The sequence below is a fragment of the Coregonus lavaretus genome, assembly GCF_964263955.1.
Source record: "Coregonus lavaretus genome assembly, contig: HAP1_SCAFFOLD_1865, whole genome shotgun sequence".
Taxonomy (NCBI): Eukaryota; Metazoa; Chordata; class Actinopteri; order Salmoniformes; family Salmonidae; genus Coregonus; species Coregonus lavaretus.
The window spans coordinates 2,978-17,967 of NW_028157539.1; the positions used below are offsets into that span (position 1 = coordinate 2,978).

Below are 14,990 nucleotides of genomic sequence, written 5' to 3' on the forward strand. Positions count from 1 at the left end.
GGGCAGAAATAGAGCTTTTATTTTCATACAGGACCAAAGTAGTCGCTCCCCAAGAAAAACAACCAGTAGCCTTACTGTTCCTTTGGACAAGCATACCACAAGATGAATCGGTTTTTCATTCTCTGTAAAAAAAAAACTCTCCACAATACCAGTCTGTTCCTGCTTCTTTAGCCAACTTGTCATTGTCTTGTTAACAATGCAGGATCATCAAATACACCCATTGGTCTGGCATTCCGTCTACAACAGTGTTACGGTAACATTGGAACCATTGTCTGATAGCAAACCATCATAATTGGTGTCTCAGGTTATTGTGTTACCTTGAGCCACTCCTCAGCTTGTTCTTTGCTCTGCACGGCCAGAACCAGGGCATCTGCCCCCTGGTGGACTATCTTCAGCTCGTGTTTCTTCTTCTTGCCGTCCTTGGGGACATGTGTGATGCTGCAGCCTGATAACGCCAGCTCCATCTGGGGCGTCTGGTCTTTAGAAGACTTGTAGCACTAGAGGAAGAGAGGAAGAGAGGAAGAGAGAGAGAGAGAGAGAGAGAGAGAGAGAGAGAGGAGAGAGAGAGAGAGAGAGAGAGAGAGAGAGAGAGAGAGAGAGAGAGAGAGAGGAGAGAGAGAGAGAGAGAGAGAGAGAGAGAGAGAGAGAGAGAGAGAGAGAGAGAGAGAGAGAGAGAGAGAGAGAGAGAGAGCGAGAGAGAGAGAGAGAGAGAGAGAGAGAGAGCGAAGGAGGAGAGAGGAAGGAGAGAGAGAGGGAGGAGAGGAAGAAGAGAGAGAAGGAGGAGAGGAAGGAGAGAGGAAGGAGAGAGAGAGAGAGAGAGAGAGAGAGAGAGAGAAGGAGGAGAGAGAGAAGGAGAGAGAGAGAGAAGGAGAGAGGGAGAGAGAGAAGGAGGAGAGAGGAAGGAGAGAGAGAGAAAGAGAGAGAGAGGAGGAGAGGAAGGAGAGAGGAAGGAGAGAGAGAGAGAGAGAGGGAGAGAGAGAAGGAGGAGAGGGAGAGAGAGGAAGGAGGGAGAGAGGAAGGAGGGAGAGAGGAAGGAGAGAGAGAGGGAGCGAGAGAAGGAGAGAGGGAGAGAGAGAAGGAGGAGAGAGAGAGAGAGCGAAAGAGAGAGGGAGGAGAGAGAGAGAGAGAAGGAGGAGAGAGAAGGAGGAGAGAGAGAGAGAAGGAGGAGAGAGGAAGGAGAGAGGGAGAGGTCAAAGAACCGGTGGATTAAGTCTTTCAAATACACATGGCTATTTGACAGGTAAAGGACAACTGGCTCTACGAGCACAAGCAATCATCCACAACACACCAGCATGGTCTGTGAGGAATTATGACGTTGCAGGGGGTAGACGATATTAGGCAAGTCAGTTAAGAACAAATTCTTATTTACAATGACGGCCTACCTCGGCCAAACCCGGACGACGTTGGGCCAATTGCGCGCCGCCCTAGTTCCATCATGAGTGTGTGTGTGTGTGTGTTTTTGTGTGCGAGGCTGATAGTGCATGTCTTTGTCTCTGTGCATATGTCCGTACCAGCAGCTTGTTGTCCTTGATGACACAGAGCAGCTTGGTCCACTGGCCGAAGCGTTTCTTGCGCAGCAGGAAGGCACAGATGCGTGCGTCCTTGACCAGGTCCATGGAGGCCTCCTCGCTAGGCCACTGGTGACGCATCTTCTTCCCTATGTTCCCCTTCCCATCCTCCTCCTCCTCGTCATACGACTCATACGAACTGCTCATCTGGTCAGAATCATAGTCTGAGTGATAGACGAGAGAGGGACCAGGTAGAATGTGTTAGATATTGAGGGTATAGATGCAGCCTGAGTAAATGTGTGTTCAGTCCTCACATTGGTGATACATTATCGGGGGCTTTTCAAGATGTGTGGTTTCATTGTGTGTTCGTGTATCTTATTCACATGTATGTGTGTTTATATTTTGTACACTCACTGGAGGTGATGTATTCTGGGGCTTTTCCAGGACTGAGGGGGACGGCCTCTTCATAGTATCCCTCTGGGAGAGAGGAGCTGGGGAGAGGAGGCGGACCATTGTCTGGAGGCTGGAGGAAACACAGGGAGAGAGAGAGGGATTGGTTAGCTTGTTCAGTAATGTGATAAACACACACACACAGAGAGACAGAGAGAGAGACAGAGAGACAGAGACAGAGAGAAATAAATAACGAACTAGAATGCTATTTGGCCCTAAACAGAGTGTACACAGTGGCAGAATACCTGACCACTGTGACTGACCCAAACTTAAGGAAAGCTTTGACTATGTACAGACTCAGTGAGCATAGCCTTGCTATTGAGAAAGGTCGCCGTAGGCAGACCTGGCTCTCAAGAGAAGACAGGCTATGTGCACACTGCCCACAAAATGAGGTGGAAACTGAGCTGCACTTCCTAACCTCCTGCCAAATGTATGACCATATTAGAGACATATACTTCCCTCAGATTACAGAGGTTCACAAAGAATTCGAAAACAAATCCAATTTTGATAAACTCCCTTATCTACTGGGTGAAAAACCGCAGTGTGCCATCACAGCAGCAATATTTGTGACCTGTTGCACAAGAAAAGGGCAACCAGTGAAGAACAAACACCATTGTAAATACAACCCATATTTATGTTTATTTATTTTCCCATTTGTACTTTAACCATTGTTACAACACTGTATATATACATAATATGACATTTGAAATGTCTTTATTCTTTTGGAACTTCTGAGTGTAATGTTTACTGTTAATATTTATTGTTTATTTCACGTTTGTTTAATATCTACTTCACTTGCTTTGGCAATGTTAACATACGTTTCCCATGCCAATAGAGCCCTTAAATTGAAATGAGAGAGAGAGAGAGAGAGAGAGAGAGAGAGAGAGAGAGAGAGAGAGAGACAGAGAGAGATGTTAGCTTGTACAGTAGTGTGATAAACAGAGAGAGAGAGAGAGAGAGAGAGAGATGTTAGCTTGTACAGCAGTGTGATAAACAGAGAGAGGCATCTGTTACGTTGCACTGTGGTCTATGGGAAAGTGAAGGCAATATGTGCGTTAGGGCAGGGCAAAACCACAAGAAGTAGCTACTTCTAATGGGAGGTCCGTAAGTGTGACCCCCGTCTATATGGTGGCCATCTTATCTCTACGTTATCAGCCAGACAATGGGAGGAAGTCAGTCATTTAGTAATCCGCTGAGTTGACTAGTGATTGGCTTTGAAGTGTTACAGAGCCACGGAGGCAATCAACATGTAAAGACTTTTCACTAAGAAGTGATGCTTTTCCACTTAGGGGATGATGGAGAGAGAGACAGAGAGACAAGTAAAAGAGGGTGTGGGATGGTATAACACTTCTTTGTGGTTGTTTACTCTCCTCCACTTAGCTAGCTAGGGTGCGAGGATAAACTAACTCACTGACGTAATGCATCTTGGCCTGCGCTACAACGCGCCGGGGTCTTTGCGTTCAGCTCTTAAAATAACATAATTGCGGCAATAAAAAATGTAAATCTCATAATCTCTCCAAGTGCATGGAAATAAATGTATTCTCCGTTGACATTCAATGCAGTGATTTGAGCATTCCCAGTGCTGGTTTTCACCCAGAGTGAGAGCAAGAGAGAATACAGAGAGAGCTTCTCTGCTGGAGAGCGATACCTTGGGTTGGATAATAGCTTCTTACGGGCCTTTGGGGTGTTGTTACCTCTCTCGGAGGTTCTCTTTGTGTGTTCAGTCTGTTTATAAATCCTACCCTTCACTCTGTGTAATCCTGGTTGACTCCATTCCCACCTGCTCTTCACTAGGCTCTATATCTAAGGCCATGAGTGTTACCTGATCACGTGACCGGGGTTTTCCCTAGTCAGGTCACATGGTCAGGTAAAAACTCGGGCCCCAGTATCGGCATCATGTCGCCTGGAAGCCCGTTCTAGAAATGGCCCACTTGACAACCTGACGTAACCATGACAACGGCCTCTCGCCTAAAAACAAGCAGTTATGTCTGGTACCTCCCATAAAGCCCCAGCTCCCCCCTTTTTCTTCTCATGGAAAAGTCTGCTTTAATTTTATTTTGTTGGTGGCAGCTGCCATTTTTTCCGCGGATGGAAGGTTTTTAGGGGAAACTCTACCACAGTTGTGAAACGCCAGTGCTACGGGCCGTTGCTCGTGACCAACCCAGAAAGGCGGCAAACAACGGTGTCGCCACATCAATGTCCCCGTTGCCATGGCAACGTGGAAATATGTGGCTATCCATATAATAAGGGACCATTTCTATGTGTGTTCTTTTACAGTGCAGAGCTATGTCAGGAAGTATGTATCACCGTGTCATGATCAAAGCATTTATACTGAACGATACACAGTGGCTATGAGATGTGGGGCAATCCTCCCAACAGGTCTAGGTTGACCTTGACACACATCTTGCAGGACTGGACCAGATTATTACTAGCATTAACACCGTATTCATACATCTAGATTGGGGAAAAGCTCAATGCAAAGTCAATACGATGACTCTAAACTACACTCACTGGCCAAAGGGAAATGGTAGCTGAAGAAACTAAAATGCTGAGTTCTGATATACAGCTAGCTGACAAGGGTAAAAGAGGACTATTTACAGTCTGCAGCCCTAACTCTCAGCCACTCTGACAAGGCCCAGCCAAACCACAGACTGACAAACACTAACCATTAATGATAAACACAGATTAGTCACAGTGCTGCACTTCAGCACCAAAATGCTTCCTCAAGTCTATCTGCCCAACTTCCCATTGGAAGGGGGGGGGGGGGTTCTACTAAGCTAACATATGAAATTGTTTTAAGATGGCCATATATTATATTATATATGACAAAATAATTTGATGAATAACACTTTCATAAAACAGACAGTCCAAAAACAAAATCACAAGGAATAACGATTTGAAGTGTCTGTCCTATATTTACATTTTAGTCATTTAGCAGACGCTCTTATCCAGAGCGACTTACAGTTAGTGAGTACATACATTTTCATACTGGCCCCCCGTGGGAAACGAACCCACAACCCTGGCGTTGCAAGCGCCATGCTCTACCAACTGAGCTACAGGGGACCTGGAGACATAAGAAAGCTCAGGAAATATTTTTGTTTTTTGGACACATATTTAACCCCTTATTTTTGCTGGCACAAAACTACCTACATACACTATATATATATAAAAGTATGTGGACACCACTTCAAATTGGTGGATTCGGCTATTTCAGCGACAACCGTTGCTGACAGGTGTATAAAATCGAGCACACCGCCATGCAATCTCCATAGACAAACATTGGCAGTAGAATGACCTTACTGAAGAGCTCAACGTGTCACCGTCATAGGATGCCACCTTTCCAACAAGTCAGTTCATCAAATGTCTGCCCTGCTAGAGCTGCCCCGGTCAACTGTAAGTGCTGCTATTGTGAAGTGGAAACGTCTAGAAGCAACAAAGGCTCAGCCATGAAGTGGTAGAACACACAAGCTCACAGAACGGGACTGCCGAGTGCTGAAGCGCGTAGAGTGTAAAAATCGTTTGTCCTCGGTTGCAACACTCACTACCGAGTTCCAAACTGCCTCTGGAAGCAACGTCAAAACAAGAACTGTTCGTCCGGAGCTTCAAGAAATGGGTTTCCATGGCCGAGCAGCCGCACACAAGCCTAAGATAACCATGAGCAATGCCAAGTGTCGGTTGGAGTGGTGTAAAGCTTGCCGCCATTGGACTCTGGAGCAGTGAACACGTGTTCTCTGGAGTGATGAATCACCATCTGGCAGTCCGACGGACAAATCTGGGTTTGGCGGATGCCAGGAGAACACTACCTGCCCGAATGCATAGTGCCAACTGTAAAGTTTGGTGGAGGAGGAATAATGGTCTGGGGCTGTTTTTCATGGTTCGGGCTAGGCCCCTTAGTTCCAGTGAAGGGAAATCTTAACGCTACAACATACAATGAAATTCTAGATGATTCTGTGCTTCCAACTTTGTGGCAACAGTTTGGGGAAGGCCCTTTCCTGTTTCAGCATGACAATGCCCCCGTGCACAAATCGAACTCCATACAGAAACGGTCTGTCGAGATCAGTGTGGAAGAACTTGACTGGCCTGTACAGAGCCCTGAACTCAACCCCATCGAACACCTTTGGGATGATTTGGAACGTCGACTGCGAGCCAGGCCTAATCGCCCAACATCAGTGCCCGACCTCACTAATGCTTGTGGCTGAATGTAAGCAAGTCCCCGCAGCAATGTTCCAACATCTACTGGAAAGCCTTCCCAGAGGAGTGGAGGCTGTTCTGGCAGCAAAGGGGGGACCAACTCCATATGAATGGCCATGATTTTGGAATGAGATGTTCGACGAGCAGGTGTCCACATACTTTTGGTCATGTAGTGTACTTCCATTCATTTTTTAAATCGGTAGTGGGTTACCTTCAGACGAGTCCCGTGACACTTGTGGGGGTCATATTAGTTTGTAGCCCAAACGGTTTGGACGCTACAGACAGAACTTGGCACATCGGCTGTACCGACTGCAGACGAGTCCCGTGGGGCTTTTGGGGGTCGTAGAGCAAATGCTGTTCATGAGAGTCTCATCTTTCCATAGAGTGGTCATATTAGTTTGTAGGCCAAACCGTTTGGACAAAGGCCGATTTACGGGATGTTTCATGGTTTCACAAACACCACTGTAGCTTGGCCACCTTCCACAGAAGGCTGACTAAGGTGGATGCGGCGGCTTGAGACGCAGCCCATGCAAAAAATCTCTCTCTCTCTCTCTCTCTCTCCCCTCTCTCTCTCCCTCTACCCTCTCCCCCACCCATCTACCCTCGCTCTCCATCTATATCCTCCCTTTCTCTCTCATCTATAACTAACTCTAAGACGTGGCTCGACCCCAGAACCATTTCCTCTGGGAAACACTGCTTTGTGGTGAACTCATTTTCTGGCAAGGCCACAGGCCCACTAAACTCCACAACCGCTCCCCCACCCTTCCCGAAAACTCCCCACTGCACCAAGGGAGGACAAGAGAATAAAAGAAAGCTGAGCGAGTGGAACACTTCAAGACTTCAAGACTGTAAAAGGCAGAGAAATGAAGTCCGACCTTGACAGTCCAACCTTGACAGTTGAACAATAAGCTCTGTAGGTCAAATACGGCACTTCACATTTCGCCTCCAAACACAAAAGCTGGAGGTTAGGTTTGGTTCGTGTTGTGGGACTGTTGATGTTGGAAGGCCGTGACCTTTCAGCATTATCAGAATTCTGCCATTTCTTCCTTAAAAAGTTAACAATAGCAACATTAATAACTCTCGAGACTTGATTGTTTTAGATCTGCATTTTGAAACGCAATGTGAGTTACTTGAGATGGAGACCGGTCCAAGCGCATTCCAGCCTCCGATTGACCATAAACAAACATCATCCATAAACCCCAAAGCGGTGTCAGTCCAGATGGATGTCTATGCTCTAACTAACACTGATCATTACCGTCTGTTCAACTTCCACAGATCCCAATGCTATCCGAGTCCTACCATCCTATTGTCTCTCATCCATCTACCACTTAGATGTAGAGAAATATTTCAAAAACTTTAGCTGCGCTTAACTGAGTGTGCCTAGAGGAATGAAACCAATGGGATAGTCTCAAAAGTGCAAACCTGGCCCATCTCGCACTCCATTTCGGATCAAGCAAATGCTTAAAGAATTGAACGTTTTGGTTCATAAATACAATTGAACCACGGTCTGCTACAGATCTGTGCATTTGCTGCAAAATACAGATAACCCTTAAACCCACCAATTCTATTGTAAATTCCCATCCATGTATCGTTTAGATCAACAGATCTCTGCAGTTGGTGCCTTTGAACCCACCAGTTTCATCCCTTCCAGGGAGAAGCCAGTGGGTAATTAGGGAGCTGCAGTGAGGGAGGTCTCAGGCCTGACCTTGGTTTGGAGACTCTCTGTCTAGCCTGGGTTGAGCTCCACATACCAGAGTCCAGTCAGAAGTCCACTCTATCTGTCTGCGTAGGAGGAGTAGTCAGTGTTGTGTCAATGTGTTTGCCGTTGTGGGAGTTTGGATGCACTGAGGGGACAGACGCAGGCTGACTCCCAGTTTGTCTTGAATAGAATGGAATAAATATTTTTTTGTCCATCCATCCTTCCATTAAAAGAATCACACATTCCTTGTCACCTCACCCACTTAAACCAGTCAGTCCATCATGCTGCATACACTAAAAACATAGAGGTCATTAATACATTTGCTCACAAATGACCATTGTCCCAACTGCACTGGACAGATAACTACATATACCGATGCATTTAGTCGTCCAACAGCACAAGGAACTAATGAATGTTTGAACACGTTCTTCTTGGCCGTGGGCATTCTGAAGCGCCGGCCAGAGGGAAGCATCTCGAACTGAGGGTGTAGAGGGTGGGAGGGGTCTCTAGGAGAGAAAGACTACATTTCCCAAGATGCTTTGTGGTTTCTTTAGGTTGAGGGCCTGTAGCTATTGTCTCTACATCAAGCAAGTGTAGTATTCTGGGGGAGTGTTGATGCCAGAAGGGCCATGCACATAGACACATGGTTCAGATCATTGAGTTGTTCATGTCAGCTGTACACCTTCCAACACACCGAACTAACTAAACTGTCCACACAGAGGCCAAACACACACACACACACACACACACACACACACACACACACACACACAGACACACACACACACACACACACACGCTCCATTGCAGAGGTCAAGGTAAGGTAAAAGCATCTCAAGGTGTTCCAAATTGGTCCCAGACGTCCCCGGAGATTAAAGGAGCAACAGAGCACCAGAGGGGTGCAGCACAGTAGATACCCATCAGCCTCTCTGCTGCTCTGGGTTGGCCTGATTTGGCCTGGTTTAGCCTGGATCGGACTAGTTTGACCCGGGTACACTGTCATACCTTCATACCTTTTTTCTATAGAGGAACGTGTCTATAATTCTCTGTTTTCTTAAGTTTGTGTGTTCGTTGTATTTAGTTATAGTAGTGTTGTGGCTGGCCAACATACTTTACATTGTCCTTGGTGAACAACACAACTCGTTTCCTACCATCTCTTTCTCCATGACCCCACTGCAATTCCATTTCCTATATCAAGTTTCAAGTTTTAATGTCACATGCGCAGGTACAGTGAAATGTCTTTCTTGCAAACTCAAAACCCGACAATGCAATAATCAACAACAATGTAGTACTAGAAAAAAACACACAAGAAATAAGAATAGGAAATACATACACAATAAAGTAAGTAAGTAAGCATACTATATACAGGAAATACTTAAAGTCAGTTCCAATACCATATTTACAATGTGCAGCTGTTCAAGAGCCTGTTGGTGTCAGACTTCATGCACACACACACACACCAGAGAAGCCATGCTAGGTGCAACACTCTTGGGCGTTTCAATCATTAGCTGACTTCTAGCCCTCTGAGCCTCGACTTTGGCCTGTCTAGCTCTCTGAGCCTCGACTTTGGCCTGTCTAGCCCTCTGAGCCTCCTCGACATTGGCCTGTCTAGTCCTCTGAGTCTCGACTTTGGCCTGTCTAGTCCTCTGAGCCTCGACTTTGGCCTGTCTAGTCCTCTGAGCCTCGACTTTGGCCTGGTTAGCCCTCTGAGTCTCGACTTTGGCCTGTCTAACTCTAGAGCCAACTGTATTCTGGTGTAGGTCCAAAAACAGTCTCCAGCAAGCTCACACACTCGCTCTATGAAACTGAGTTATCAGTTGGGAAAGACTGCAAACAAACACTGTACATTTGTGAAGAGGCTGTTGGTTTAAAACTCAGTGGCCATGGTCCAGCTGCCCCTGGCTGTTGAAGGACGGTGAATAGTCCAATGTGTCTGAGAGAAACTCCTACCTATCATCTACAGATTAGCCAGACATACTCATACCAGAAGCTTCTTACACACACACACACACACACTTATTTTTCTTCTCTCATGTACACACACACACACACCCTCATACCAGTAGCTTGTGTGAAAAACCCAGGACTCTCCCCTTTCGGAACAAGCATGGCCAATGAGCCATGTTCACAGATACTAATCTAAGCGTTACTCCAAAATGTTTTTACACGACCTGCCCATGTTAGTGAAACTTTAGAAAACCCTTGTACCGGTTCTCATTCTGAATTGTATTATCTTTCCTGGAAATGGGAGTGGGGGACAAGTCTGTGTTTTTAGGCAGGTGTGCTCTCACATGAAGAAGCTGATATGCCAGTCTGAATGCTGAGTGGGGAAAATGAGGAGAAGTGTGGAATAGAGGATAGGAAGCTTCCAGACCTCCACACCTCTTCCCTTCTTTCTCCAACCTCACAATGAGGTGTCAATGTGGGCCAGAGGGATGAGAGGGAGGGGTCTGGGGCCCTAATCCTGTGATAGAGGGGGCAGAGGAGGCCCGTGCTTTTGTTGGACAGCCCCCCGAGTGTACGTTTGGGCTGGAATGGAACGGAAGTCTGGAATGGACCGGGGCTATTGTACTGGGAGCAAGCTGGCATGGGGAAACAGGAACATACACACTCACTCGCATACTCATTCACCACCCGAAAACACACACACGCACACTCATTCACTCCGAACACCCACCCACACACATCCCGAACACACACTCACTTAGTTACACAGGAAGCTTGGTCCCTGCCAGCTCCACACAGTCAGTCCTCATTCAGTTAGTTTAAGAGAAGTCTCATTCACTGTCTCAAACACGTATTCAACTAGATCTTACTGCTTTATTTTACTCTGTATTAGAGGCAGTGAGAGTTTTCACTTAGTTTCTTTATTTCGTTTGTAAGATCACACCATCAATGGGAATAAAGAAAGACTTGTAAAAACGATATTTGGAAACGGAGTGAGATAGGTTTTCCATTCGTTCTATTCATAGGTTGCACCCCAGTCACTCGGTCACGTCATGCCGTTGTCATGAACGTTCTCAAGCCGCCCTCTATTGGCGGCGCCGTAGTGGTGCCCTAAGGGGCTGATAAACCCAGTCATTCTAGACGGAGGCTAACTACTTTTTCGTCTAAATTAAACTATATTGCCTGGAAATACGATGGCATTGCTAAAGTCGTCAAATATTTAGTAGGAAACAACTTTGCCAGCATTATCATGTCGTCAAATTTACTTTAGACAGATGGCAATGTTGTCATTAGCTAGCAAAGTTCGTCGAAAATAGCTAGCAATGCTAACATTAACATGTCTTGCACTGTACCCAATTATTTATGAAAGCTTCCTTGATAGGTCGATGTCCTCATTGTGGTTTTACAGATGTGTTTAATACGTTTTATGTACACACTTTATTACAATACTTATGAAATGCACATTGTTATATTTGGTAACACTTGCTTATTTTCTCCTCGACTCCAACCCCATTCGATGCATTGAACGGATGTGTGTGGAATAATGTCTACAGAAGGTTGCAAATTATAAAAAACACTCACAAAAGCTCTGACGAAGGCCTTGTGGCCGAAACGTAAAGCTTAATAAAGAGCAGTGATACTAGCAAGAGCAGTGATACTAGGAAGAGCAGTGATACTAGCAAGAGCAGTGATACTAGGAAGAGCAGTGATACTAGCAAGAGCAGTGATACTAGGAAGAGCAGTGATACTAGTATCAGCAGTGATACTAGCAAGAGCAGTGATACTAGCATCAGCAGTGATACTAGCAAGAGCAGTGATACTAGGAAGAGCAGTGATACTAGCAAGAGCAGTGATACTAGGAAGAGCAGTGATACTAGGAAGAGCAGTGATACTAGCAAGAGCAGTGATACTAGGAAGAGCAGTGATACTAGCAAGAGCAGTGATACTAGGAAGAGCAGTGATACTAGCAAGAGCAGTGATACTAGGAAGAGCAGTGATACTAGCAAGAGCAGTGATACTAGCAAGAGCAGTGATACTAGGAAGAGCAGTGATACTAGCAAGAGCAGTGATACTAGGAAGAGCAGTGGTACTAGCAAGAGCAGTGATACAAGCAAGAGCAGTGATACTAGGAAGAGCAGTGTGCAGGTTTTTTCTTTTTTTCTCAACATTAGTTAGCTAAAATCCGGTGGCCTCCCCTCAATCTTAGCTAGCTAGCTAACGTTATACTGCATCTAAAGTAAATCTGGTGACATCAAGATGATGGCAAAATGTTTTCCTACCAATTATTTGTATTTCCAAGCCACTGTAATGCACTTTTGATGAAATCTTCATCAGCGCTCATTGATGATGCTCAGTTGGGCATCAGTTCAAAACAAACGTGATGAAACATGCAATCCATGAATAGTTCAGGTGGACTTTTTCCAAACGCGTTTATATGCATAAAGGTCCTTGAAGCTGGGTACTGTTCACGCCATGGTCCCATTCGATTTCCTTACTGTAAAAATTATTTATTACTTCAGATTTACCGCTTGTTGTGCCATTTCCACAGCGATGTGGGAGCCGTCTCCCCGAGGAACTGTTGTTGTTCGTTATAACCGTAAATCATTTGTCTATGACAGAATAGTGGTGGTGAGGTCAATGCATTCAACTGTAGTTAGACCAACCACCAAGTAGGGGAAGTCAACTGAGAAACTGAAGCCTCAGCTAGTGATGGCAGGGCCAAGTTTGCCATCAATACTACGGTATATTAAAAAACAAAACACCACAGACAAAACAATAGCGATTAAATCAATGGGTGGAATGGATGAATTGGAAAGTGATTGATTCTGATCCAGGCTCATACTGAGCACGCACATAACGGCTCGATTTTGAACGCTGACGTTGTTACACGCCAGCGCTAAATGTGTTTCCCTTTTAGCTTAGAAAACATTTGGATTGGCTAAATACAGAAGGACCGGGCTTATCCAAACACAACACGCCAATTGTGACAGACCGATGGCTTTCATTTGTTGGAGTTAGCAAATCTTTTCAGTTATTTTCTTTCCAAACCCCACAAGTTTTTTTTTTTACAATTCATAGACATGCAAAAAGATCCCCTTTAAGAAATTAACAAAGACCAACTCAGTACATGGTATGGTTAGGAGTGTGTGTGTGTGTGTGTGTGTGTGTAAGAGAAAGACACAGACAGAGAATGTGAACAAGAGAGAGAAAGGAGAACATTTACATTTGTGTGTATGAGTGGTCTCTATGAACTGACTTGGGGAGAGGAGGAGGTGGGATGGGGAGTGGCACTCGCCAACATCAACACAGATGGAACTAATTTGTGTCTCAGGAGCAGGCCTGGCTATGCTTGTCCCATATTCTCCTACATGGAGCCGGAATGGAGCAGCACCACTCTCAAACCCACACTCCATGCAATGTATCCGAGAGCAACAGGGGCTGGGCCATTCATCTGGCTCAAAGTAATGACGTCAAATGGATGAGCTGAGTCTTGTACATGCACATGCCTAACCTAACCTGGGAAGAAAGAAAGAGTATAGAGGAGACGGACCCACTGGTTGCCCTCTAGGTTACAGAGAGCTGGTAGTCCCATCCACCAAACTACCAGGTGTGAAACAGGGAAGGTATGCTAATTTGATATAGAGCAGACATAACCCACTCTATTAAATTAGTCAAAACAGGAACATTTTACACCTGGCTAGAAATTAATAAGGAAATTAAATCAACAGAGAAAAATGTCCTCCTGTGTGCTACCTATATCCCCCCAATAGAATCCCCATACTTTAACGATGACAGCTTCTCCATCCTAGAGGGGGAGATCAACCATTTCTAGGCCCAGGGACATGTACTAGTCTGTGGCGATCTAAATGCCAGAACTGGACAAGAACCTGACACTCTCAGCACACAGGGGGACAAACACCTACCTGGAGGTGACAGTATTCCCTCCCAAATATGCCCCCCTAGACACAACTATGACAAAACACCCAACAAAAATGGGTCACAACTCCTGCAGCTCTGTCACACGCTGGGTCTGTACATAGTCAATGGCAGGCTTCGAGGAGACTCCTATGGTAGGTACACCTACAGCTCATCCCTTGGCAGTAGTACTGTAGACTACTTTATCTCTGACCTCAACCCAGAGTCTCTCAGAGCGTTCAGTCAGCCCACTAACACCACTATCAGATCACAGCAAAATCACAGTCTACTTGAACAGAGCAATACACAATCATGAAGCATCAAAGCCAAAGGAACTGCACAATATTAAGAAATGCTATAGATGGAAGGAAAGTAGTGTAGAAACCTACCAAAAAACTATTAGGCAACAACAAATTCAATCCCTTTTAGACAACTTCCTGGACAAAACATTTCACTGTAATAGTGAAGGTGTAAACTTGACAGTAGAAAGCCTAAACAGTATATTTGACCTCTCAGCTTCCCTATCAAATCAAAAAATGTCAAGCAGACAACCTAAGAAAATTAACAACAATGACAAATGGTTTGATGAAGAATGCAAAAACCTAAGAAAGAAATTGAGAAACCTATCCAACCAAAAACATAGAGACCCAGAAAACCTGAGTCTATGCCCTCACTATGGTGAATCACGAAACAATACAGAAATACACTACGGAAAAAGAAAGAACAGCACGTCAGAAATCAGCTCAATGTAATTGAAGAATCAATAGAATCTAACCACTTCTGGGGAAATTGGAACACACTAAACAAACAAGCACACAAAGAGTTATCTATCCAAAACGGAAATGTGTAGATAAACCACTTCTCCAATCTTTTTGGCCCTATAACAAAGAACAAACAGCAAAAACATATACATGATCAATTACAAATCTTAGAATCAGCTATTAAAGACTACCAGAACCCAATGGATTCTCCAATTACATTGAATGAACTACAGGACAAAATACAAACCCTCCAACCCAAAAAGGCCTGTGGTGTTGATGGTATCCTACATGAAATGATAAAATATACAGACCACCAATTCCAATTGGCTATACTTACACTCTTTAACATCATCCTCAGCTCTGGCATCTTCCCCAATATTTGGAACCAAGGACTGATAACCCCAATCCACAAAAGCGGAGACAAATTTGACCCCAATAAATACCGTGGGATACGCGACAACAGCACCCTTGGGAAAATCCTTGGCCTTATCATTAACAGCAGACTCGTACATTTCCTCA

At 45.1% G+C, this 14,990-nt stretch overlaps 1 protein-coding gene across 1 annotated transcript in view; it reads right to left on the reverse strand.

Moving 5' to 3' along the window:
- Nucleotides 1-317: 317 nt before the first annotated feature.
- LOC311125315 (actin filament-associated protein 1-like) overlaps nucleotides 318-14,990 on the reverse strand; it is a gene marked incomplete at its 3' end in the record, with an annotated part of 44,507 nt that continues 29,834 nt past the window's right edge. Inside the window, exons 4-6 of the mRNA XM_084199368.1 lie at nucleotides 1,923-2,031; nucleotides 1,512-1,732; nucleotides 318-497 (exon numbers count right to left, since the gene is read on the reverse strand). Coding sequence (XP_084055494.1) covers nucleotides 318-497; nucleotides 1,512-1,732; nucleotides 1,923-2,031 — 510 coding nt within the window. The remainder of the gene's footprint in view (nucleotides 498-1,511; nucleotides 1,733-1,922; nucleotides 2,032-14,990) is intronic.